The sequence below is a fragment of the Sander vitreus genome, chromosome 24, assembly GCF_031162955.1.
Source record: "Sander vitreus isolate 19-12246 chromosome 24, sanVit1, whole genome shotgun sequence".
Taxonomy (NCBI): Eukaryota; Metazoa; Chordata; class Actinopteri; order Perciformes; family Percidae; genus Sander; species Sander vitreus.
The window spans coordinates 2,811,597-2,836,969 of NC_135878.1; the positions used below are offsets into that span (position 1 = coordinate 2,811,597).

Sequence of the window (25,373 nt, forward strand, 5' to 3'; positions counted from 1 at the left end):
ATATGAATTTAGAAAAAGTGTGCATTCTTTAAGCCTCTTGTAGAAAAGGGACCTCTAGAGGCCTATGATGATAATAATAATGGACTGTATGAAATTAATGTTAGCATTTGTGTTCTTTCAGAACAGCAAAGTGCGTCGGTTTGCCTTTGAGCTGAAGATGCAGGATAAGAGCACGTTCCTGCTGGCTGCAGAAAGCGAAGCAGAGATGGAGGAGTGGATCGGCACCCTCAACAAGATTCTCCACAGCAGCTTTGAACAGGCCATGCAGGAGAAGAGGAACGGAGACCTGCATGACGGTGTGTTTTTGTGCACTTTATTTTATTGCTTTGACATCTTGTCTGTTTTATCAGCTTAATTATGACTGCATGTACTTATTTGCCTGCCTTACAGGGTTTGTGTCTGCATTTGTTTGTCTCCATATCTCTTGATGCTTGCTGCACTTGGCTTCTTTAATTCGCCTGTAGCCTATGGAATAATGACTATAGAATAATAATCTCTAGGATGTTTCTGATAAACAACTTTATTATAAATATATTTTTCTTATGTAATATTTCCCTCCTCAGAGGCAGAGACCAACACATTATGATTTTATATAATTGCATCAGCTAACAGAGTTAACGTTGATCTTTCCAACAGATGAAGATCATGGAAAAACGGACCTCTCCTCAGGAAGTTTTCAAGACGGCTTTCAGGTAGGCTTTTTCTTTTTTTAACATGTTAAAACAATGCTCACCTCTGTTTAACCATACAACAAGCCACACCATATGGATTACTCCACATACTGTAGACTGAAGTGCTACGAATGTCTGAAGGTGCCACAACGATCCTCACTTGGAAGCAGTCTGAACTGTAACAGCTTTGCTTTGAGTGGAATTGCTAAACAGCTGTATTTACTGCAACCAGGTTTCCTGTTGGTGCTAGCCAAGCAAACATCTGGTAAAGTGTGTATGGCCTCCTTATGCAGAGGCCAGATGATGCCAACACTGGTGCTAAACAGTGGAACGTGGCAGTCTGAAAACAAACTTTTAAAGGCATAGTCTGATTTGCTGTATTTACAAAGTCAACATATAGAGAATCAAGTTTTTTTTTATAATAATCAAAAATGGATCAAATGACTCAAGTATCATGTGAAAGAGGTTGCTTGAAGTGACAAACCTACAGATAATTATCACCCAATTCCTCTCAGCTCTACTGGGTGTTTTAGCACCTTTCAGCTCATTGTTTTGATTTTCCATCCCACAACTTAAATGTATTTGACTCTCACAGTTCTCATCAACATGGTTTCCAGCCGCTGTTCTGATAAAGAAAATGCGTGCAGACTTGGACTTTGCAAAGGCAATGTGAATTTACATTGCACTGACCACACTGAATACACTGTCCTTGGATTTCCTGACTACATTGTTCATTCCTCCATTCAGTTTGATACTGTATATCTAAACCAGGCCTCTGATATGGACAGCATGATAGATTTAATTCCACTTTCTTTTAATAACAAGCTGTTAATGTTAAATAATTGTTATGCTTTGTTTAACAGACTGCCAGAGATATTGAGTCTAAAATGAGGAGTGAAGCTCGTCTGAAACTGTTCACTCTGGACCCTGACACACAGGTGATGAAGATAATACCTGACTACAAAGCCCTGCGCATTTTGTGCATTGTTTAAAGTAGTGTTTAAATACTAACTAGCACCACAGTCAGTTTATCTATTTCATGACCAAAAGTTTGTGCTGGGGCAATTTAAGGCTTCTAACGTCTCCTGTTTCCACAGAAACTGGACTTCTCTGGCATTGAGCCAGACGTGCGGCAGTTTGAAGAGAAGTTCGGGAAGAGAGTCCTGGTCAGCTGTCATGACCTGTCTTTCAACCTGCAGGGCTGTGTTGCAGAGAATGAAGAGGGTCCAACAACTAATGTATGTTTCAAAAAAAAAAAAAAAAAAACAACAGTTATAGTTGAAGGTGTTAATTACAACCCGCACTCTTCTTGACATAGAAATCACACTTCTATGAATGTACATGTATTTGCAAGTACAAAAACATGCTTCCAGCGGAATTTGAGGAAATGTCCTTTATCAAACGAGGGCGAGGTCCGAATCAGTTATGATTACAGACACTTCATATGGCCCTCTTGGCTGGCCTCCATCAAAACTGGTGGTGTTGGCATGAGGAATGGCCGTTACCATGGCAACCAGTCTGGGCTTCCCACCATGAATTCGCACCAGGACTAGGCTGGTTTCCTGCTGTCACTCTCCAAGGTCTCTGTCTCTGTAGGAGGACTCCTCCTTTTACACTCGGCACTCAGCTGGGAAACCACAGCTATTAGCTCTGCTACTTAGGAAACACACACACACACACACACACACACACACACACACACACACACACACACACACACACACACACATTTGAGTAATGGAAATGCATGGTGGAAAGAGTGAATGGAAAGATGAATTACCTCAATGGCACATTTTGACTTGCTGGAAAATGAGAAGTGCATTAGGTTACTTTCTTTTTTTTAAACTGTTTAATTTTTCATCACACAAATATTTCCCTTCATCTCTTTCATCAAAGGTGGAGCCTTTCTATGTGGTCTTGTCCCTTTTTGACGTCCAGAACGGTAGAAAGATCTCGGCCGACTTCCACGTGGATCTCAACCACCCTTTGGTCCGAAAAATGACATCAGGCTCTAGTAGCAGACAAGACTTGCACATCAATGGTAGTTGTGATGGTCCCCTGGCTGGCCCCAGGCAGGGCAGTGGGCTCCCAGTGGGTGCTCTCCAGTACCCCAGACAAGGGGTGTTCTCAGTCACATGCCCCCATCCAGAGATCTTCCTAGTGGCCAGGATTGAGAAGGTCCTGCAGGGGGGGATCACCCACTGCACTGAACCCTACATGAAGAGTTCAGACTCCGCCAAGGTGCAGAGATGACGAGGACGTGGCTGTATTTAGTGTGCTCAAGTCATCTCAAATAATTAAATTGTAAAATAAATTCCCCTGTTTTCTGTAGATGGCACAAAAGGTGCTGAAGAATGCGAAGACAGCCTGCAGCAGACTGGGACAGTACAGGATGCCTTTTGCCTGGGCTGCCAGGTATGAAGACCTCCCCTTCAAAAAAAACACAAAGGAATTTAATCCCACTGCAGCATGACAGAGAATGAACGGGAAGAAAGGGCTATGACTTGTGATTTCTTGCATTTAAGGAAAACCTTTTTAGCTTCTAAAAATCAAGGGGACTTATTATCTTGTGCCATAATATATATAGTGATTCCGATTTAGGATGCTGCAAAAAGAACTGTGGAAACTGTCAAATGAAAGTCAGCGGGCCTCTGAGACAGAAATCTTTAAACCACTGGTGTAGAACTGAAATGTGCTCTTTCTCCAGTAGATTCAATGAATTTTTTTTTTTTTTTCTGTCTCTGCAGGCCTGTGTTCAAAGATGCATCAGGAAGTTTGGACAAAAGCGCTCGCTTCTCTGCTCTTTACAGACAGGACAGCAGCAAGCTGTCAGACGAGGACATGTTCAAACTGCTGACTGACTTCAGAAAGTATGCTTTTTCCCTCATCTTTTAAATATATCACTATAACTGGTTTTGATACATTTTTGTAATTGCGGTTTCTATGTCTGCTTTCCCAACAGACCAGAAAAAATGGCCAAACTCCCTGTGCTCTTAGGGAACTTAGATGTAACTATTGACAGCGTGGCCCCGGATGTAACCAGTAAACCCTCCAAATATTTACAAAATCACTTTAAATTAGAGATGCTCCGATACTGCCTAAAACGCTGGTATCGGTAAGTACTGGAGTTAACGCAGCGATCTGATACCACGTAATAAAGCCCTAAATAAAATCTACGTTAAAAGTAGTTTGTTCTTTTTCTATTGTAACAGACTGTCAAACTGCAGAATAAAAGAAAGTTCTGGGGCGTTCATTGTTTGTTTGTTCATGTTTCACAAAGAGTTTAACCTGAGCCGGACCGACAACAAAGATAGAAATCATATCACATCCATACAGGGATAGTAGTATACAGTTGTTAAAACATAATCAACTATATGACACACTGGTATCGGATCAGTACTCGGTATTGGCCGATACGCAAGTTCAGGTATCAGAATCGGTATCGGGAAGCAAAAAATGGTATCGGGCCATCTCTACTTTAAATTGTCTATTTACAGTCATCAGACATTAACCTTTGAACCCAGTGACTCCTCTCGTTTCCTGCCTGCAGATTGTGTCACTTCCTCCTACATCCCTGTGAGGAACTTTGAAGGCAATGGGCCTGAAGGCGCTCTTCTGGAGGTGGAGGAGTTTGTACCTTGCATCGCTAAGTGCTCCCAACCATTCACCATCTATAAAAACCACCTCTATGTGTACCCAAAACACCTCAAATATGACGGACAGAAATGCTTTGCTAAGGTAAGTATGGAACATAGGAATACATTGAACTTAATGTAAACACCGTCTTGAACAAGAGGAAATAGGGGACTTTTTTAATTCTGAGCCTTTCTGTTGCTGGTAAGATGATCTGCTGAATCAGTATTTTGCCCTTTGCATGCAACATAAAATCATTCCAAAACATACGACTTATCCGTTTTGGAAAGTGATGCTTTTGCTTGGCTAGCATTCTCTTATCATCATCATATTGTGCTCCTGTTTACCCTATGAAACAACTGGCAACTGCCTCAGGCTTGTTCAGCCAAGCAGCAGAGCTGGCTAGAATTATCCTTACAGAGCAGCAGCTTCTGATTAATACAGGGTTGGTATTTTTACTGACAGCTCCGTGTAGGAAAACAACCTGCCTTCTCTCCTCCATCCATCTCTCTGCCCTTTTATTTTAAATAAGAGCTGGCAATCCTTTGCCTAAAATATTTTCCCCCTCTTTATAGAGAGAGGCACAGTAAAGAAAGTGTCTGGCAAGAATTGGTTCTAGGCCAACGGGGATATCTTGGAACTGGTTTTTAACTTTTGTTTCCCCTCTCTAGGCGAGGAATATTGCAGTTTGCATTGAATTCAAGGATTCTGATGAGGATGAAGCCCAGTCGGTGAAGGTGTGTTTACATCACATACTGTACATCAGAAAATGCTGAACACAGTTATCATTTCAGCTCTTTGCCCCCGCAGAATCTAAAAACCAACAGATGTGTGGACTCGAATCACGTGGCATGAACTCATATTAGACTTCTGACTTTTGATTTGACAAAAAAGACTTGCAAAAGACTTTGGACTTGTTGGTCTTTATTTGGATCTCAATTTGGGACCTTTAGTCTTGGTTAAGGGACTTCACTTTGAACTTGCTGGTCTTGACTTGGGACTCGTTGGTCTGGACTTGGGACTTCGCTTTAGACTTGTTTTTCTTGACTTTGGACTTGTTGGTCTTGAGTTTTGTCTTGACTTTAGACTTGTTCTTGACTTTAGACTTGTTCTTGACTTGTGGTCTTGACTTTGGACTTCGTAGCCAAACCAAAATAGCACTTTATACATTAAACCATATTGTGATGACTATGTTTGAGATTAGAGTGCATGCTGACTCATCTCTCTCTCTCTGTCATGTTTGATTATCTCCTACCTTTGTAATCTAATGCAGTGCATCTATGGTCATCCGGGAGGTCCTCTATTCACTAAGCAGGCATATGCAGCTGTCTTGCACCATCAGCAGAACCCAGAGTTCTATGATGAGGTATGTCTGTGCTCATGTTACTCATCAGTTTTATTAATATCATGCATTCTGTAGTATGCTTATAATGGCTAAAATCAATCAGTGGAGAGAGTCAGATATGCTCAATGACATATATATTTTTTGAAAGCAGTGTGTTCATCAAGTTTCGGTACATTTCAAGTCAACATTAAATTCTCACTGGAAATGCTCCGTTGGCAATTTTCACTTTGATTTTCCTGAACAAAGCGACCTTTTGTATTAGGGAACCAACCCCAGGAATCTGTTTTTCTCACCTTCAGATAAAGATAGAGCTGCCTACACAGCTGCATGAGAAGCATCACCTTCTCTTCACATTCTATCATGTTAGCTGTGACAGCAACAGCAAGAAGAAAGACCTGGTGGAGACTCCAGGTAGGCTGCAGCTTTCAGTCATGTCTCCCCCCTCTGAATAAAAACACCAGCGGGGATTTTAACAAACAATGCAATGAGTTCATGTAAATATCTGGCGTCCATAATGTGGGACAACGCAGTTTGATACTGGCATACTTTACCCAGTGTAATGGTAGTTTTTATGAGTCTCCCCAGTAGCTGGAGATATTTGAAATTGTGATCTTCATGCTGCAGCCTCCCCAGTATTACCACTACTTCACAAATGTACCTGCTTTGCACACAGTGGGTTCAGCATGGCTGCCTCTGCTAAGGGATGGCAGAGTCATCATGAATGAACAGCTGCTGCCTGTGGCCGCCAATCTGCCTGCCGGGTACCTCGGCTCCCAGGATGGTGTCAACAAGGTAAAAAAATAACATCTGATGAAATTGGCATGCACTAGGGCTGCACAATTAATTGCAATTAGATATTTTCCTCATATCGTGCAGCCCTAGCATGCACTAAAAGTCATGAGTCTAGGTATCATCTTGTTTATGGCAAGTCATATAGTCCAATATTCTGTTTAAGTAAAGGATGTATGTGCTTTAGACCCAAAGTCAAAGTATTTCCCTGTATTGCCCTCAACAATTATCCCAAATGGTTTTAAAGATGGGATTTTCTGATGCAGTTTGTGGTTAATGGTTAAAGATCTTAGCTGTGATTGGATTGAGACCTTGCAGAGCTTTAAATGGCTTTTACATGAAATGCCTGTGAAATCTGATCAGCATTAAAATGTAATCTATCTCACCATTAGGACCCTTCGGTGTTTCTTTGATACAGGGCTAATGGGTTTAGTGTAGATTGAATTAATATGTACACAAAAGTGGCTCATTGTGCATAATGCTTAGTGCTAATTTCAAATGTAACTGCTTGTGTAAGTGTCTTTCTTAAAATGATTGAGCCTATAAAGTCAGTTGTTTGGTAGGACATCTGTTAAAAAATAAACCCACAAACTGGCCAATCTTTCATAAGAACTCTAGTTTAAAAAATCCTAATTTGTTTTGTAGAACACTGCAGCCATATGGCAAAACAGTTTGTCCTCTTATTTTACAAAAAACTGATTTGTCAATTATGTCTATGCATTAACATTTAGACATGCTTCTATAAATCCACACCATGCAGTTTTTATTCAATATCCAATGCAATAATTGTTGCCCATTTGTCATTGTAGAACTCTGGCTCGGAGATCAAATGGGTGGACGGAGGAAAACCCCTGTTCAAAGTCTCAACTCATCTTGTTTCCACAGTTTACACTCAGGTATTTACACATTATATACATTAACACTGCCTGCTCATTGTCCTTGGATACAAACATAATCTCAATTTACTTTAAAATGCTAATAAAATGTCTTCAAATAAAATGTGATCTTTTAGGATCAGCACTTGCAAAACTTCTTCCACCACTGTCAAATCATGGAGATGTCAGAACAAGCTTCAGAGGGAGAGCTGGTGAAATACCTGAAGGTATTCTGGGCTTTAATTTCGAATGCCTCAAGGAAAACACAGGAACACACCCTTTTGTTCATGCCTCATCAAATACGATCTTGTAATCTTGCATCTATCATTCATTCTCTTCTTACTTCCTCCCCTCCCTTAGAGTCTCCATGCGATGGAGGGTCATGTGATGGTCAACTTTCTGCCCACCATCCTCAACCAGCTGTTCTGCGTTCTAACCAGAGCCACACATGAGGATGTGGCTGTCAACGTGACCAGGCAAGCTATGTGTTACGGCAATATTTTTGGTCTCTTTTAAATTTGTGCGTAGAAAATTATAGTAACAGCACTTTCATCTGGTTCTCAATCCAAAGTGCATTCCCCTGTTTCTCTTTAACAGCCTGAATCCCTTTTCTCATTAGACACTCACCAATGTCTAGCACACTCCATGTATGTGTCTTTTATCTGTTGTGTGTGTGTGACTAGTCTTTGAAGCTCTGTAGGCAGTGTGAAAATGAGGTGTGAATTCCTATCTTAGATTGTTGCTTCTAGCCAGCCTTTGTGCCTTCTTTCTTGTTTTATATTTCTTTTATCTGTTTTTTCTTTAGGGTGATGGTTCATGTTGTAGCACAGTGCCATGAAGAAGGGCTTGAACATTACTTGAGATCTTATATCAAGGTACAGTCTTTTCTCACTATATTTATGCTGAAAAAATATTTGTATGTTTCTGTAGAAAGTAAATTGATACAATCTGATTCCCCCTCCCCAATCTCTACTCTCAGTTTGTGTTTAAGCCAGAGCCTTATTCCTCCACCAATGTAAAAACGGTTCATGAGGAGCTGGCTAAAGCTATGACGGCCATTCTCAAGCCATCCACTGACTTCCTGACTAGCAACAAGCTCCTGAAGGTAATAACTATTACCTCACTAAAGGATGTAATGCTTTCATTTTAAGCATTCAATTTTAGGCAGATTATTTTACACCCGCAGGGAATCATTGGTATAGACTATAAATGATACCTTAAATATCATTAAATATATTTTTCAATTACAGATAAAAGCAATCAACTTAGCCTGTGCAAAGGCTGGCTGTGGCTATTGCTGACTTTTACTTTGTGTATAGCTTTCTCGCTTGAGCTGATGACTTGGTTTAGTTTTGTAGTTACTTCAAATTGTATTATACATTTATATGGCTTAATATTTATGATAAAACAGAAGTCAATACGTCTGATTCTAAACTCAGTTTTGACAAACGTGTAGCCCTCGGAGGCAAGTGAGAAATAATTCTGGTGATCCATTTTCTGAGCCAAGTCTGAGCTCAATAGTTTTCTCTTGTGTTTATGACTGAAAAACAGGAGAAAAAAGGTTTTGCCAGGATAATCTTTCTATGTTCTACATTTTGTCTGTGAAACAGGTGGGGAAATAGTTTAGCTTGTTCTAAATAGGACTATAACGGCACATTCAATTAAAATAGATTTCTAGCTAAAAGAACGACATAACAGTTATGATGCATAACTTGCTATACTATATGTACCTTGCATTTAGATTGCATGGAGAAATTTAGAACATGGGGGTAGTAGTGCACGTCAGCCTCTTGTGGCCAAAATGAGTATTACAACAACAAACATTTATGATACTGATATGACAAAATAAATTCAGAGAGAGATTTTCCTGGCATAACCTTATTTATTTTTAATCTGTCCTTAAATCCTAAACAGAGAAACTATTTAGAACAGACTCAGGAAATGGACCAGACATTTTTTGGTTTTTCCTCACTTTGTTTTTCTCTCTCATGGTTTCTGTAGAATTGATACATTTTCCTACAAAATACCTTTTTCAATAGAGGTTCATTAAAATGTTAGCATGTTATAAATGAATTCACATTTAGGGTGGTAGTTTTCCTTGCCTTGACTCTGTGTTTGTGTTGCAGTACTCGTGGTACTTCTTTGAAGCTCTGGTGAAATCAATGGCTCATTATCTCATAGAAAGTGGGAAGGTCAAGGTAGGTCTTGTTTTAATCTTCTCTTCATTTTTTTTTTAACCTCATTTCTCCAAACCTAAATCCTCTCCCTGTTTTCTTTTTCGTTTCTCTTGTCCAGCTCTCCAGGAACCAGCGTTTTTCAGCGTCTTTCTACCATGCAGTGGAGACCCTGGTGAATATGCTGATGCCACACATCACCCAGAAATACAAGGACAACCTGGATGCGGCTCGCAATGCCAATCACAGCCTGGCAGTTTTCATCAAGGTTGGCACTCTCCCAATGCCCTATAGCCATTTTCATATGTAGATGAATATGACAAATTGCCCTTTGGTTTTGGATAAACATGGAAATGTCAAGGACTGTAGAGATATGTTTAAATAATTCTCACAGCAGATTGTTTGTTTGTTTAATGATCAACATTATTTCAAACAATGATTTAGTTAAATCCAAAGAAATCACTACATCTGATTTATAATGTTGTACTCACCTTTTCACTCAGCGCTGCTTCACCTTCATGGACCGAGGCTTCATATTCAAGCAGATCAACAACTACATGAACTGTTTTACGCCTGGAGACCCAAAGGTTAAACACCCTCCTGCTATCATCTTTAATGTTTCTATTCAAGTGATTAAGTATGAGGTTAAAGCTGAATTGAAGCCATACAAGCTTCCCTAAAATATATTTTCTCTTTTATTCTTTCAAGACTTTGTATGAATTCAAGTTTGAGTTCCTACGGGTTGTTTGCAACCATGAGCACTATGTCCCTCTTAATCTGCCCATGCCCTTTGGAAAAGGCCGAATTCAAAGGTTCCAAGGTAGATTAACGTGACTTTCGTCTAGGCGGAGTGCAATTCATATTCTGCTTATTCTCGGCATCATTTTCTATTTCAATCTTTAATTTGAGATATCATTTCTGTTGATGGATGCCTGCTGCAGATCTTCAGCTGGACTATTCTCTGACTGATGACTTCTGTCGAAACCACTTCCTGGTGGGGCTGCTGCTGAGGGAAGTGGGTGCTGCTCTTCAGGAGTTTCGAGAGATTCGTCAGATCGCCATCCAGGTGCTCAAGGGGCTGATGATCAAACACACGTTTGACGACCGCTATGCTTCGAAAGTGAGTTTGACAGCTGTCGACCTTCTTTACTGTGCTTCGAACACCCCCTGCACACATGAAAATAAACAGCAGTTTGTTACAACATAGGTTCAACATCGCACTATTTTGTCTTTGGTCTTAGAGTCAGATTTTGCTTTTACTTGTGCGTTTTGTGAATTTTTTTAAGCTAATGAGCATTGTTTGAGGTGCCTGAGGCCTTAGATTTTCATTGCAAACAACTACTTATGTTATATTATGCACATGACAAAGAGCCTTGAACATTCTTGTACCACAACCCAAAGACATTTTTAATTTGGCAAAGTTTTTGTGTCTCAGTTTTGTGGCTACTTGACTCATGACCACCTACTGTGTCATTCCAGAGCCAGCAAGCCAGACTTGCCACCCTCTACCTTCCTCTGTTTGGTCTGCTCCAGGAGAACGTCCACAGACTTGACATTAAGGAGTCCGCCCCTCTCAGCAACCACAATGTAAGCCTGACACCTAGTGGTAGGAGAGGGAATAGCAGCTTTATCCGTTTTATCCCAGCAAGACCTGCCCTCTCACACATTAATTACGTCCCAAGTAATTAATGTGTCAGCTTAAGATGAATTCAAGGCAATATTGGTGTTTTCTCTTCAGCTGAAACATGATTTTACTGTGATTTGTAGTTGCTGAGCTAAACCAGCTCACTTTGTTGCTTTCTGTCCCAGAATGCCAGGGAGGATTCTCTGGCATCCAACTCCATGGTGACCCCTCAGAAATCTGGGAACTGCATAGAAAATACTCTCCACAAAGATGTATTTGGAGTCATCTCTGGAACAGGTAAATCCTCATTCCACCAGCTTACTGTTGATAAGCGCATAGTCCGAGCTAATGCAGCTGAAATGCTCTTGTAAATCTTAAAAATGAGCAAAATGTTCTCTCAAAGATCTACTGTACTTGGGCTATTACTTTAATCCTAAATATAAAGCTGAAAGTTCAGCATCCTAAAGCTAACATCCCTTTTATTTTGTCCAGCCTCATTTTCCATGTGGACCACAAACAAAACATTTGCTTTTGCAATTTTTAACTTTGCAGCAAATGTATATGCTCGTCTGTAAATGAACTTGGACGCTGTAGATTTATCCCGTCTTCTGACATGTAACAGAGTATTTGTGCTCTCTCTGCAGCCTCACCTCACAGCTCTACTCCCAACATGAGCTCAGTTCACCATGCAGACTCCAGAGGCTCTCTGGTCTCCACTGACTCTGGAAACAGCCTGCTGGACAAGAGCAGTGACAAGACTAACTCCCTGGAGAAGGTAGATCAATACTTGAATCATAGGCTGAATGACTACTTCATTTGCAAAATTTGATTTGTGATACAAGGCCCTGGTCTGTGAGACCAAATGTAATAACGGTGAATGAAAGTAGTGCCATGTTGATGACCGAAGGGTTAAGGTATATAGTTTTGCAAAGCTCTCCCATACATTTGATTTATCTTCACTCTTGGACATCCTCACTCTCTTCCCATCCCCTCCTCCAGAGCTCCCACACCCCTTCTCCTTGCTTTGTAACTTTCCAACCCCACCAAAAGGAGAGATTTACCAGGAGGCACTCAGTCAACGTGCCCCCTCTCCCCCTGGACCCTGAGGACATAGTCCCACCCGTGAACCGTGCGACCAAGCGGGTCACCATGGACTTCTCCCTCCTCTCGGTGCCCTTGCCTGACCTGCTGCATGACAGTGACAGTGATAATGACAAACAAGCTGCAGGCCAGAGGGTGGATGGAAATCCTGAGGAAAACATACCTAAACAAGTATTCTGTTTGGCCTTTGTGACCTCTTCACCAGAGACTTTTGGTTACAATTGTACAGCAAATTTCAGATTTGTAATGATTCAATAAAACCAGATCATCTGATGCTTTTCGGTACTTCTTTGTGTCAGTGAATTCCAGTTTAGAGACCAAAACATTCAGTACTCAGATAGCTGTACAATATGTCCAAAATCCTCCCAAAGTTCCTCTTAAAATTCTTCTCTTCTGTGTGTCCCACATCAAAGAGTGTGGGTGCTTTTAGAAATGTGGATGTTGAGCTGACAGCTGACTCCTGAGCCCTTTTCAATTATTTCCTCAGATGCCGTAAAGTAACTTGAAATGTGTCTTCAAACCTGCAATTGCTGTTATCTCAAAGCACAGAGCTGCTGCAGCAAATGTGCTTGTCTTGCGTACTCTTCCCCCCCCACCCAAGGAAGATACTTGACATTTCTCATCTCTGAAGTTTGGGTTGTTTAAGTGATAGTTCTAATCTCTTCAGTCTAAAACTTTTTCTCTTTTCTTTGTTCCGTCTCTCGCGACTTCCTTTCTGTGCATCAGAACCAGTGTGTCTCGGCTCTAGGCAGCAGTGTGCTGCGCTGTGACAAATTGGACCGGGACGAGATCAAAAACCTGTTAATGGGCTTTCTGCATATCCTCAAGAGCATGTCAGAGGGTAAGACTGCCTGTCTGAGTCATTGTACTGGATTTTGGCACATGTTCATATAAACAGCTTCATAGTAATCTTTTCTTACCATTTCATCACCTCAGAGGCCCTTTTTGCATACTGGAACAAAGCATCTCCCTCAGAACTAATGGACTTCTTTACATTAATAGAGTAAGTACAGAACTAGACAACGTTTTTATAATGTATTTTATGTATTTATAATGTGCAGTTGAGAGTGAGACATGGGTCAAATTTGTTCAGCATCCCTTTAAAAAAGTTGCTCTGATGTCCTTAGAGACCAAAAATGTTTGTCAGAAATTCCATTATATACATTTATTTCATTGAGTTAAATCTTTTCTATGAAATAGATCAAATATGCATTCATTTTCAGAATCTTAACCTTTTGAAAAAGCCAAAAATGTCCCTAGTGATACACGAGGGTTAATCCAAAAATTAAACTGAATGCCAGGCTAGCAATTTCCCTGTTTTCACTTTTTATGCTAAGCTAAGTCATTTAATACTGCTCAAATACACATTCTCTCTTTGCTGAAAGTAGGAAGCTGTGCAAAATGGTAAATGGACTGCATTTATATCGCGCCTCTCTACCTTACCGGACAGAGCACTTTACAATTTGCCTCTCATTCAAAATATAAAGTGCATACTGAACAGCCTATATATAAAGTATGATTATTAACCTTTGTTTATTGATAGAACATATTATGCATAGTCATTTCTGACTATCATATGAACTTACTGTTCCTAAAAGTTAGATGTAAATGCAAGGTCTTGAATGCTCTCTGACTGAGCTTCTCTTCTTGTTTGCCCTGCAGAGTCTGCCTTCATCAGTTTAGATACATGGGGAAGAGATTCATCGTCAGGTAGGGTGTTCAAGGAAATAAATGACGTCACATATCTCATTTCACACTGAACTTATGAATTCATTCTTGAACTGATACTAATTATGTTCATTATCTATGCAATAATATGACTGGCCCCCGTGCACAGACTTACAAACGGCAGTCTTACTGAATCTTTTAACCCCTTTCTTTGGTGTGTTCTCTCTTCTGTAACACTGCTGGCAAGTTGTTTTGTGGTTAATATCGCGGCCCCAGGCCCCTCCTGCATGGGTAAGACATTGCTGTATTTTTGTTCCACTTCGCTGAATTAAATGCATGATGTTGCCGTTTTTTAATACCCCATTACATTCTAGCAATTAATGCATCTGCTGTGTCTCTTTCTATTGCTTTTTTCACCACTGAGACACTTCTCATTTGATTTGTGTTCATCTGATCTGTACTTGCTGTCTTGTGAGTTTAACTGACATCCAAGCCTACGGATAATGGTATTTGTCTTCTGCCAGCAGGAGCCAGGAGGGGGCAGGGCCTGTAGCTCCAGACAGGAAGTCTCTGACTCTGCCCGTTTCTCGTAACAGGGCGGGGATCTTGCATGCCCGCCTTCAGCAGCTGGGAACTCTGGAGAACGCTCACACCTTCAACAACAGTAAGCCTTCCTGTTCTGATTTGTATAGGAGAAAATAGTGGGAATGAAAATGAATAAAGCAATTTTTGCAGTAAAATATATTTTCCCCCTCCAGAACTGACACAGCAAACATTACACTACTTCTTCTCAGTCATAACTCAGTCAAATCAAAGTACACGGACATCACACACACACTGCTTCAATCAGCAGAACTCACGTTTCACAGTGGTGGTAGATGTCAATAAATCTGTTAAGAACTTATAGCAAATAAGCATCCTTCTGCTCAGCAGCTGGTTCAGTCTACTATATAGTCCTCCATTAGGAATTATTAAGGAAGTACTAATTAACGGTTCATTATCAAGCCTATCCTGATTTCCCACTTGTTTCTTAATTAATGAATCGTTTACTAATCTTTGCCTACTAGTCTATATCCACGACGTTCCACTTAGGAGATTGTTTCGGTACCGCCGGAAATTCTACCGGATGTCCCTCTTTCTTTGACTTTCGGCCGGATGTCTGTTACCGTCCCCTTTCTTTGTGTTGGCGTTCTAAACTCTGGTGGATTTCTGAGGACTATGGTTAACTGCTCCTCAGATCTCTGCAGGGTAAATCCAGACAGCTAGCTAGACTATCTGTCCAATCTGAGTTTTCTGTTGCACGACTAAAACAACTTTTGAACGTACACATGTTCCACCAAAACAAGTTCCTTCCCGAGGCTATTTTGCAGAGTCAACGTCAGTGTCCGGGGCTTAGCTCCGCCCAAGACAATAATGATTGGTTTAAAGAAATGCATCCCGGAATGCTGTGTGGACTAGCCAGACCCTCCTCGGCAGCGCTGTGGAGGAGGGTCTGGCAATGCGAGATTACAATAACAATGACCAAGCTTATCGCCTTCCATAAACAAGCAGAAATAAGTACACACATTCATTTAGTCATTGGAACTGATTAACAGCATAATCAAGCAGATGATGTGCCAAGTATTCGTTAATAAATAAATTAATAAAGCGATATCTCTAACGGTGACCATGACATGCTTTGTGTGCAGTGTACTCTCATACGGAAGCAGATGTAAGCAGCCAGTGCCTCCTAGAGGCCAATGTGTCTACAGAGGTATGCCTGAGTGTGCTGGACACACTCAGCATCTTCATCATGGGATTCAAGGTATTTCCTTTTGATAGTGAGACATAGACATGACATTTAGCATCCTAATCCCATTCTGGTGGGTTGGCCCTTACAATCTGCTGTGTCCTCAGACTCAGCTGAATTCAGATCTCGGTCACAACCCCCTGATGAAGAAAGTTTTCCAGGTCCATCTGTGCTTCCTGCAGATCCCTCAGTCTGAGGCCGCCCTCAAACAGGTCTTCACCTCAATCAGGACCTTCATCTACAAGGTGACGGAGTCTCTCTTTCTTGGTTCACCCTCTGTTTAACAATCCCATTAAATCACACTTTTTGAAGGCAGTTGATTTAAATTCATGGTTATCTAGGGAAATGGAACATTTGTTTTATCTGTTTTTTGATAGCTCCATTTTATCTTTAAATATCCTCTTAAAACCTAAACTCCATTTGTCATGCACTCCATCCTGTCTCTCCCCATGTATCCTCCAGTTCCCCTGTACCTTCTTTGACGGCCGGGCCGACATGTGTGCCTCTCTATGCTATGAAATCCTCAAGTGCTGTAACTCCAAGCTGAGCTCGATCCGCAGTGACGCCGCCCATCTTCTCTACTTCCTCATGAAAAGCAACTTCGACTATACAGGACGCAAGTCTTTTGTACGAACACACCTGCAGGTATGTGTGTCTTATTTGAGAGTGGATATGGGTGTTTTTACTCTTTGCACAGTTGTTTTGATGTAGTATGAAAGCCGTGTTCTTGTATGTAATGCTTTAGTGTAATATACATTTTTTGTTTGTTCCGCCTCTCTATTCACCCAGGTGGTAATTGCTGTCAGTCAGCTGATTGCTGATGTCATCGGCATCGGGGGTACCCGTTTCCAGCAATCTCTCTCCATCATTAACAACTGTGCCAACAGTGACAAAAGCATCAAGGTGAGGAGTGGACGCTGCCTCACGGTGTGATGAGACACACTTGATCAAGCCATTAATGTACTGTGTTTACAGTAATAACCTTTACATTTTCTTATTGCATCAGCTCAACACACAGAAGAACAACAAACCAGAAATAAATGATTAAATAAATTGAAACCACGAGACTATGAATATTAATTTGAGTAATGTTGCTATTGTACCATTGTAGCACACTGCATTTCCTTCCGATGTGAAGGACCTGACAAAGCGCATCAGGACAGTGCTGATGGCGACAGAACAGATGAAGGAGCACGAGAACGACCCGGAGATGCTGGTAGACCTCCAGTACAGCTTGGCCAAGTCCTACACCAGCACACCCGAGCTCCGCAAGACCTGGGTGGACAGCATGGCTCGCATCCACAACAAGAACGGAAATCTTTCAGAGGTAAAAAGTTTTTTGTTTTGTTTTTTAAATTTAAATTTCAGTTAGTTGACAGACTTGCAGGGAGCTAACCTGTAACTTTGTTTGTCTACTTCACCTCCAGGCCGCCATGTGTTACGTGCATGTTGCTGCCCTGGTAGCAGAGTACCTGTGGAGGAAAGGTGAGTCGAGAATACAGTCCAGTAGGAGTGTGTGTCTCCTGGTAATGGTATGCTTCCCTTTACAGATAATAACCGCTGAACATTTGAACGCCATTCCAACATTTTTACAGTCCCAATTTACAGATGCCATATAATGAGTCACTGGTAAATGTTACCACAGTAGAAAGAAGTTAATTGTGGAATAGCCTTTATTTGATTGACTTGTGTACTGAAGAAAGATTATGGGCAGTAATAAAAATGCCTTGTCTTATCAAAACTAACCACGTCAGCTCTAATTAATGCAGATTGTTTCTCATGTTTTAATAGGACTATACTACACTAAATCAGTACACCAGCAACAATTAGAAAAATAAATCAGATTTAGATGATTTTACAGGTGAAGGGTGACTAAAATATTATTATAAAATTATTTTTCACACTGCTTGGTTCTTTAACTATATATGTGTAGTTGTGTTTCTCTCTCTCGCGCGCGCGCGCACACACACACACACACACACACACACACACACACACACACACACACACACAGCTTCTATCTATATAGCTTCTATCTATATATAACTATTGCTTCTGAAAAGCAATAGTTCATTGTCAGGTCAGAGTGGCCTCAACCCTCAGACCTCCTTTCCTTTTATAGAACTCGGCACACGAGGCATCATACCTGCACTCATTGCGAATTTGTAAGTGTCAGTTGAATTTTTAGCAGAGAGCAGAGAAATTCCAAACACTCCGAACACTGCATTACCTTTTTTTCGGTCCACAGAAGTTCCCCTCATTTTTAAGAGTTTAAGCAAGAAAAAATATGCCGATTGTTTGTGCTTAAATCTTTCAATTTGTAGGTTGTTGTCCATGTGTGTGTTGAAAATAACCATGTTGCTGAGTAGGATGATCCATCTGAATGTTGAATTCTGCGTTTGTTACATTCTTCTAGCCATGATTGAATTTAGGTCCGGACCAGTGCCAGAACGCTGACATAGATATTTTTGTGTCATGAAAAAAGTAATTTTTCTTGTTAACTTTGAGGGAATAACGAAAAATGAAAATGCCCCTGATGTTGGTTCTGTATCTGTATGTTAGGTATGTTCAGGCAGGGCTGCTCGGCTTTTCGTGTCATCACTCCCAACATCGACGAGGAGGCAGCCATGATGGAGGACGTGGGGATGCAGGATGTTCACTTCAATGAGGTATTGTGATGTTGTACATGCCATATACTGTACGCCGTGTTCTAATATCTGCCAGTCCCATTGTGTTGTCCAAGCATTTAGGATGTTTTTAAGTTCCTCGTTGGCATCACGTGTCACATGAGTGTCTAGAAGAGCTCTTATCTCTTACGAGTATCAATTGCTCTGTGTAGTTAGTAGACTTAATACTGTAGACTTTGACACAGCTCGGGACATGTGTTGTAAATCACATGTAGAAAATCACTGAGCTGTCAGACGGAGCGGTCTGTAGAGGGACCAGGGTAAGCACTCCTAGAGATGTTCAGAGATTCTTACTCAAAGTCAGTCCCGCAGGGGCTGTTTTTTATTGACACAGCGGCCTGAGATCAGATCTCCTGGTCAACTGATAACCCAGTGAAATTAAAAGTGATGGCTAGAGAATGTGTGAGCTTTTATGAGTTGGTCAACAGATCTGTAGGCAATGGAAACTGCTATTACCTTCCATCTGCTCTGAAAACCTTTCAGCTTGATGAGCTGGACTCATCCCCCAATAAAAGAAAGGAGATGATGGATACATTTCCTACCGTGTCTGCTGTCTTTACAGGAACACTATGCTCAGTTTAAGTTCACTGTAGCCTTCTAGACAAATACAACAAACTGAATTGTCCCTCTTTGCAGCAATTAAATATTGTGAGCCAACTGCAGGGAGGGAGTTTACATTTATTTCTGTGTCCAGGAGGTGCTGATGGAGCTGTTGGAGGAGTGTGCTGATGGCCTCTGGAAGGCGGAGCGTTATGAGCTCATTGCTGATGTCTACAGGCTCATCATTCCTATCTACGAACAGCGCAGAGACTTTGAGGTAAACTGCACAGTGATAGAACAAGGGTTGCATGGTCAGGAGTAGAGCATCATTGCATAAAGTTGCCAGAGAACATGGTGTGCATCTTAGATTTAAAAAAGTACAATAACCCTGCAATAGATGCATGAATGCCATATGCTTATTTAACCTAACTACATCATGTTTTCAGTGCTATTAAGAACAGAATGGGTTTTTACTTGTTAATCGTGTGTCTAGAAGTTGTAATTGGTTATGAAGGTTAGAAGTGAAACTATGTAATTTATGAAAGAAGAAATAAGACAACCTTAATTTCACAAATCAAACGCAACATTTGAGCTCAGTCTGGTTGTGTAATGATGTCAGTAAGCAACTGATACGAGAACGTTGGGAAATTAAAGCAAATTGACACTTGTGGACACATGGGTTGCTGTTCAACAACAGTTAGTCTTGCATTTGATGATGATGATGATGTTGTATCACAATGTGTTTAAATGAGTTTCAGCTTCAGCAGTTTAGCTGTCAGGTCCACAACTTTCCTGTTTTAGTTCATTCTCACCACTCTGTTTCCAACCGCAGCAAGTTTCAGTTTTCTGCAGTTTTCAGTTAAAATGTGCTAAAAACCCACCGTACACTACTGTAAACCTGCTGAGCACCAAACAGCAGATAAGACACAATAAGCAGTTAGCTGGTGAACATGGAGTATTTAGCAGACAAGGAGCCAGATATTTTTCTTAGGAGTCGGTGGAGACACAAATCTGAGCTGAAAGAGAGTGAACCTGACTTACATTAATCAGGTGGACACAAACATGGCTCCAAATGAATGATCTTGCTGTGTAACTGCTGGGTTTGTAGATTTGCATATGCTTGCTGACATGTTGAACATATCAACGTAAAAGGCGATGTATTTCAGCTGCCCCCAAGTGGCTAAAAAACCATATTCATGTTTTTGCTATTTTAAATAAAGTGGTAACTAAAACATTCAATTTGATTTAACCTCCACTGCATAACTGACTTGTCAAAGTTAAAAAAAAAGTTATTCCAACTTTTCTCTCTCGTTCTTTTTGTGGAACAGAAACTGACTCACCTGTATGATACCCTTCACCGTGCCTATACTAAAGTGATGGAGGTGATGCATTCTGGCAAAAGACTGCTGGGCACATACTTCAGAGTGGCCTTCTTTGGACAGGTAAGGGACTGAGGTTTCAAAAGAAAAAACAATGTAATATAGTAACCAGCTATATTTTCATTTACCTAGCATCAATGCTAACTCAATCCAAACGCATGCCTTTTACACACACACACACACACACACACACACACACACACACACACACACACACACACACACCCCTACCTACCTTTTTGATTTTTATCTTTTTAATAGAGATTTCTCTTCTTTTCTCCCCCCCCCCTCCAAGGCTGCGGTAAGTGTGTAAAGGTTTCGCTGTGTGTGTGCGCTCTTCCATGTCCTTTCATCATTATATTGATTTAGGGCTGATGTTTTTTTGTTTATTTTTTACATTTGTGGCCAAATGTAGCCTACATTTAGCTCTACAGTGGCGGACAGTAGCGGAGAAAAACTTGGGTCCCAAAAGTAGGAAAATAGTAGTTCAATGCAGACAACAACAATGAGCTGTAATCTGAGCCAGCTGTACTTTAAGTGCCATTGCTGTATTTTCCCTCAAAGCAAAATAGCAAAATCTTGCACATACTCTCTTTTTGTCTGTAATCCCATTGGATGCTTTGGGTAACCTCTCCCTTGATCATTCCCTCCCCCCCCCCCACCCACACGTCCTTGTACTTTACCATAGATACACGACTGAGTAGCTGTGCTTGAATAAAATACATAATGTTTGTGAGGTGACTAGCTGAAGTTAGCATGTGTGATGTTTTCGTACTCCTCTTTATTCTTGGGTCTTTTTTAAACTTATCATGTGGTGTTTAAATTTTGTTCACAAATTATTATTATTATTATTATTGTTTTTGTTTAATTGCTTGTCCTTTAAGTAGCTTTTGTGTATGGTACCTCACTCAAATGTGGTGTGCCATACTGTACGTCTCTTATATAGTGTGTTTTCTTTAACAACCAATGTCTCTGCATTGTTTTGTATTTTGTTTGCACTGTATGTAGTGTCAGAAATGTTTGTCTTTATAGGCTGCTGTACAATATCTTTTTCAAGGTTTGACTTATCCTAGCTGCAGGTGATAAAGTGGCCCAGAATTCATTGCCAGGCATTTGACTTCTTTATTCTTCTCCACAGGGCTTCTTTGAGGATGAAGATGGAAAGGAATACATCTACAAGGAGCCAAAGTTCACTCCTCTGTCTGAGATTTCCCAGAGGCTCCTGAAGCTCTACTCCGACAAGTTTGGTCAGGAGAATGTCAAAATCATTCAGGACTCTGGGAAGGTGGGATCACATTTGTATGTGTTTATTTGACTGACGATCAATTTTATTTAGGACTAGGAGGCCTTGTTTCTTTGCACATACCTTGAGACCTTGCTGTTGGGAGTGGGAACGATGACATCTCAGGGTTTTCAAGTGGGTGCCCTCCTTAGTTAGCATTTCTCTGACGAGCCCACGACACCTCCAGAGGGTTTAGTGAGGAGGCCTGGCGTCCCAGGCTCACCCCACTTGACTTCATCTCCTTTTTTATGTGATTTTGGAGCTACGCTGTTGTCTTTCCTCTTAATCCAGAGCCACTGGCTTGCCCTTTCAGCAGGAAAGGGCCTTGATGGCTTGACATTGGGCCTGGCCTCTGATTCCCATGTCCTTAAGCAGCCTGGTAGTTAACATGTCTATGAAGTGTTTAAATGACTGACGGTAAATGGTCGACCCTGACAGTTGTGTAATGGGAGAACATGTAATTGGTTTGTAGTTCAGGGACAGCATCACAACTGCTATAGTCAATATGTTTTATTGATGATGGATGAAATTACTTTGTATGTAATGTGAGAGGATTCACTTGTAGTTGTAGATTGATACCACTCTTGTACACGCTAAATATAAAGCTGGTGCCAGGAGATGTTAGCTAAGCTTAGCACGTTTGAAACAAAATAAAATATCCTTGTTTCTTGTGCCACCACAGGTGAACCCGAAGGACCTAGACTCAAAGTACGCCTACATCCAGGTGACCCACGTCACACCGTACCTAGACGACAAGGAGCTGGAGGACAGGAAGACCGACTTCGAGAAGAGTCACAACATCCGGCGCTTTGTGTTTGAGACGCCATTCACAGAGTCGGGCAAGAAGCAGGGAGGGGTGGAGGAGCAGTGTAAACGCCGGACCGTTCTCACCAGTAGGTCACACGTTGATGAAAATCATTCATCACCATAGCAGTTTAGACAACGAACTGGAGCAGGAAATATAATGTGGATTTAATGTGGAATAAAGAAACAAAACAAGTCTTTCAAGCCAGCCTCATCACCCTAGCAATTGTACAATTTATGACATTTGAAAATCTAAATTTTTGTCCTTTCCGTCCGATGATTTTCTCCCCTAATCCCATTCCCATCTAGCCACCCACTGTTTCCCCTATGTGAAGAAGCGTATAGCAGTCATGTACCAACACCAGACCGACCTGAGTCCCATTGAGGTGGCCATAGACGAGATGAGTGCCAAGGTGGCCGAGCTACGACTGCTGTGCTCGGCCTCCGAGGTGGACATGATCCGCCTGCAGCTTAAACTGCAAGGCAGCATCAGTGTTCAGGTACAAACGACCAGGACAGGCTGCTGTCAATCATTGGACTCGTCGACTTGAATAGCTTGAGCGTAACTCATGATCTTTGACCGCCGTTGTTTTCCAGGTCAATGCTGGTCCTCTTGCTTACGCCAGAGCCTTCTTCGACGAAAGTAGTGCCAAGAAATATCCTGACAACAAGGTCAAACAACTGAAAGAGATGTTCAGGTACTTATCAATGACAGACATATTTGCATATGTAAAACTACAACTTCTCTTCCCTCTGCATCGTTTCCTGTTTATGGCAGAACCTCGCTGCCTTCAAGTTCAAGTGACAAGCACATTTGATTCACATTTCAACAAAAATAAATATAGAATTTAAAATGTACTAGAGGTAAATTGGTCGGTGGTTCGATCCCTGGCCCTGCAGTCCCATGTCAAAGTGTCCTTAGGCAAGAGACTGAACCCTGAATTGCTCCCAATGCCGCACCATCGGTGGGTTAATAGTAATTGTTAAGTGTCAGCTAAATGAAATGTAATGTAATTTGCATGGTCTGAACGGTATTGCACCAGTAGGTAGGTGTATGTTAAGCACAATAAAACACCAGTATGACAAACAGAGTTGTAGGATATATTATAGTTATATGGAAAGAAAGATGACACAGATGCTATTATTGTATATGTTTAGTGCTTATATCAGCATACCAGTGTGTAAACCTCTATGATCATGTTTAAATGTAGAGCTGAATTTCCCAAAAATTGGCAAAAGAAAATGCAAATTTATTTCCATCCCCTACTGTGGATGTGAATATTAGGAGTTTGGCGCTAAATCTCCAGTTGGGTAGCTGCCATTGGGCGAGAGACAGGGTACACCCTGGACAGCTCGCCAGACTATCACAGGGCTGACATCATAGAGAGACAAAAGGATGAGGTGGAAAACATTTTAGAAACCTGATGGAAATAAGGCTTTGCGTTTGTGTTTCGTCATTTGAGGACGGTTAGTCTCCTCATCACTGCCCACAAATCTGATGTTTTCAGCTGCTGCCATTTGTAGTCACCTATTCTCTCCTCCATGATAACTAGATCGGTATCCAGCATCATTTCTGTAGGGATTGTTGTATTTTGAAGGTTGAGGATGAATGACTGCCCTGCTTATCAGTCTAATGACTATGGAAATATGGCCCACCACGTTACTTTTCACTTCCTATTCTCTGCTTCATGTGAGTTTTTAAGTGGCACTAACATGCTGTTTCCTCTCACCTCAGGCAGTTTGTGGATGCCTGTGGCCAGGCGCTGGGAGTGAACGAGAGGCTGATCAAAGAGGACCAGCAGGAGTATCATGATGAGATGAAGGCCAACTACAGGGACCTGACCAGAGAGCTGTCAAACATCATGCATGAACAGGTAGGAACGCCACAGATGGATATGTGCTACAACATTCAGACCGAATGCTGTGGAATTAGACTGCTACGAGTCTTTTCACTTTGCCAGACAAGCTACAGGGACCGGATTTCTTACACATATTATTGTCCAGTGAGACAAATCCCTCCAATTAACGCAGGTAGTGCACTCTATAAAAAGTCCTCAAAACAGGTCTGAAGTGAATTTATAGAATTTTTCCAGGTCCTCAAAGGAAGCATGGAGCTCTGTTTTTAACACACCTGTGCAAATATTTAGCAGTGTCTAATCAAAATGACCCCTGAAAACCAACATTTCCTGTCTAATGAATTCTACTGATTCAATCATACTACTATACTGTTTTGTTGTATTTATGTTTGTAGTATTTCTGCTTATTGGTTTGTCTTACTTTCTTTGTATTAGCTACTTCTATGTGTCCATGTTTATTCTATTTGTTTTCTTATCTACTCTTCTATGATTTACTGTAAGATGATGTCTCGTTGTCATGGTGCATTATGGTCCTCATGTGTTGGAAACACTAATTTGTAAAAGGGCCAGATAAAAGATGTTGGAGCTTTAAATGTGTACATGCAGATATAAACATTGGATTTTGTGATTCTTGATTAAAATGTGACCCCCACAGTTCTCCAAGGTACTTGGGGGTTCAGGGTGTCCACCAGATGGCATGTGGAAATATTTAAGCTGCACGTGCCTTAGTTTCACGCTGTAGCTTCATATTTACCAGCATATGCAACTACTGTAACCTTAAAGACATGTCCACTGCTGCAACTTCTGCTCATTTACTAACCATATCTTCTATATCCTGCTCTCTGTGCTGGCCTGAGCAGATTGGATGGTAATGCTGCTTTTGTTACTTTACTGTACTCTATAGAGATAGTAAGGGACTGTATGAAAACTGTTAGCATGGGGAGTGGGGATGAATCTTATTTTTTATTTTATAAAAAAGCAAAGCCCATGCCAGTGTATTAATATTTTCTTTGGATCCCTCATCTGACTCAGAAAAGAAAATGCTCTGTCCCCCAATGTCTCAAAGTCATATCTTTATGACAAACATAACAAAATGGTGAATTTACATAAATAAATTACAGCCACAAAGTCTTCACTACACTAATTGAGTAACTGA

At 41.1% G+C, this 25,373-nt stretch overlaps 1 protein-coding gene across 7 annotated transcripts in view; it reads left to right on the plus strand.

Annotated features, from left to right (window-relative positions):
* The window catches only part of dock9b (dedicator of cytokinesis 9b), a 56,951-nt gene that overhangs the window by 29,087 nt on the left and 2,491 nt on the right, over positions 1-25,373 (plus strand). For 2 of the 7 annotated variants that reach the window (XM_078243670.1, XM_078243668.1), the window contains exons 8-51: positions 122-296; positions 637-692; positions 1,535-1,609; positions 1,769-1,909; positions 2,568-2,912; positions 3,004-3,086; positions 3,419-3,541; positions 3,634-3,713; positions 4,222-4,409; positions 4,976-5,041; positions 5,578-5,670; positions 5,949-6,060; positions 6,323-6,441; positions 7,248-7,334; positions 7,451-7,540; positions 7,674-7,789; positions 8,119-8,188; positions 8,293-8,418; positions 9,440-9,511; positions 9,609-9,755; positions 9,991-10,074; positions 10,196-10,307; positions 10,429-10,607; positions 10,967-11,074; positions 11,297-11,408; positions 11,756-11,886; positions 12,939-13,053; positions 13,149-13,215; positions 13,875-13,922; positions 14,405-14,544; positions 15,569-15,684; positions 15,777-15,914; positions 16,132-16,314; positions 16,459-16,572; positions 16,781-16,996; positions 17,097-17,154; positions 18,232-18,338; positions 19,051-19,173; positions 20,225-20,338; positions 21,414-21,560; positions 22,240-22,450; positions 22,671-22,861; positions 22,959-23,059; positions 24,097-24,235. In XM_078243670.1, coding sequence (XP_078099796.1) covers positions 122-296; positions 637-692; positions 1,535-1,609; positions 1,769-1,909; positions 2,568-2,912; positions 3,004-3,086; positions 3,419-3,541; positions 3,634-3,713; positions 4,222-4,409; positions 4,976-5,041; positions 5,578-5,670; positions 5,949-6,060; positions 6,323-6,441; positions 7,248-7,334; positions 7,451-7,540; positions 7,674-7,789; positions 8,119-8,188; positions 8,293-8,418; positions 9,440-9,511; positions 9,609-9,755; positions 9,991-10,074; positions 10,196-10,307; positions 10,429-10,607; positions 10,967-11,074; positions 11,297-11,408; positions 11,756-11,886; positions 12,939-13,053; positions 13,149-13,215; positions 13,875-13,922; positions 14,405-14,544; positions 15,569-15,684; positions 15,777-15,914; positions 16,132-16,314; positions 16,459-16,572; positions 16,781-16,996; positions 17,097-17,154; positions 18,232-18,338; positions 19,051-19,173; positions 20,225-20,338; positions 21,414-21,560; positions 22,240-22,450; positions 22,671-22,861; positions 22,959-23,059; positions 24,097-24,235 — 5,418 coding nt within the window. Of the gene's footprint in view, positions 1-121; positions 297-636; positions 693-1,534; positions 1,610-1,768; positions 1,910-2,567; positions 2,913-3,003; positions 3,087-3,418; positions 3,542-3,633; positions 3,714-4,221; positions 4,410-4,975; positions 5,042-5,577; positions 5,671-5,948; positions 6,061-6,322; positions 6,442-7,247; positions 7,335-7,450; positions 7,541-7,673; positions 7,790-8,118; positions 8,189-8,292; positions 8,419-9,439; positions 9,512-9,608; positions 9,756-9,990; positions 10,075-10,195; positions 10,308-10,428; positions 10,608-10,966; positions 11,075-11,296; positions 11,409-11,755; positions 11,887-12,110; positions 12,591-12,938; positions 13,054-13,148; positions 13,216-13,874; positions 13,923-14,404; positions 14,545-15,568; positions 15,685-15,776; positions 15,915-16,131; positions 16,315-16,458; positions 16,573-16,780; positions 16,997-17,096; positions 17,155-18,231; positions 18,339-19,050; positions 19,174-20,224; positions 20,339-21,413; positions 21,561-22,239; positions 22,451-22,670; positions 22,862-22,958; positions 23,060-24,096; positions 24,236-25,373 lie in introns of those variants that run through there. The other 5 variants (XM_078243671.1, XM_078243669.1, XM_078243674.1 and 2 more) reach the window with 3 other exon arrangements.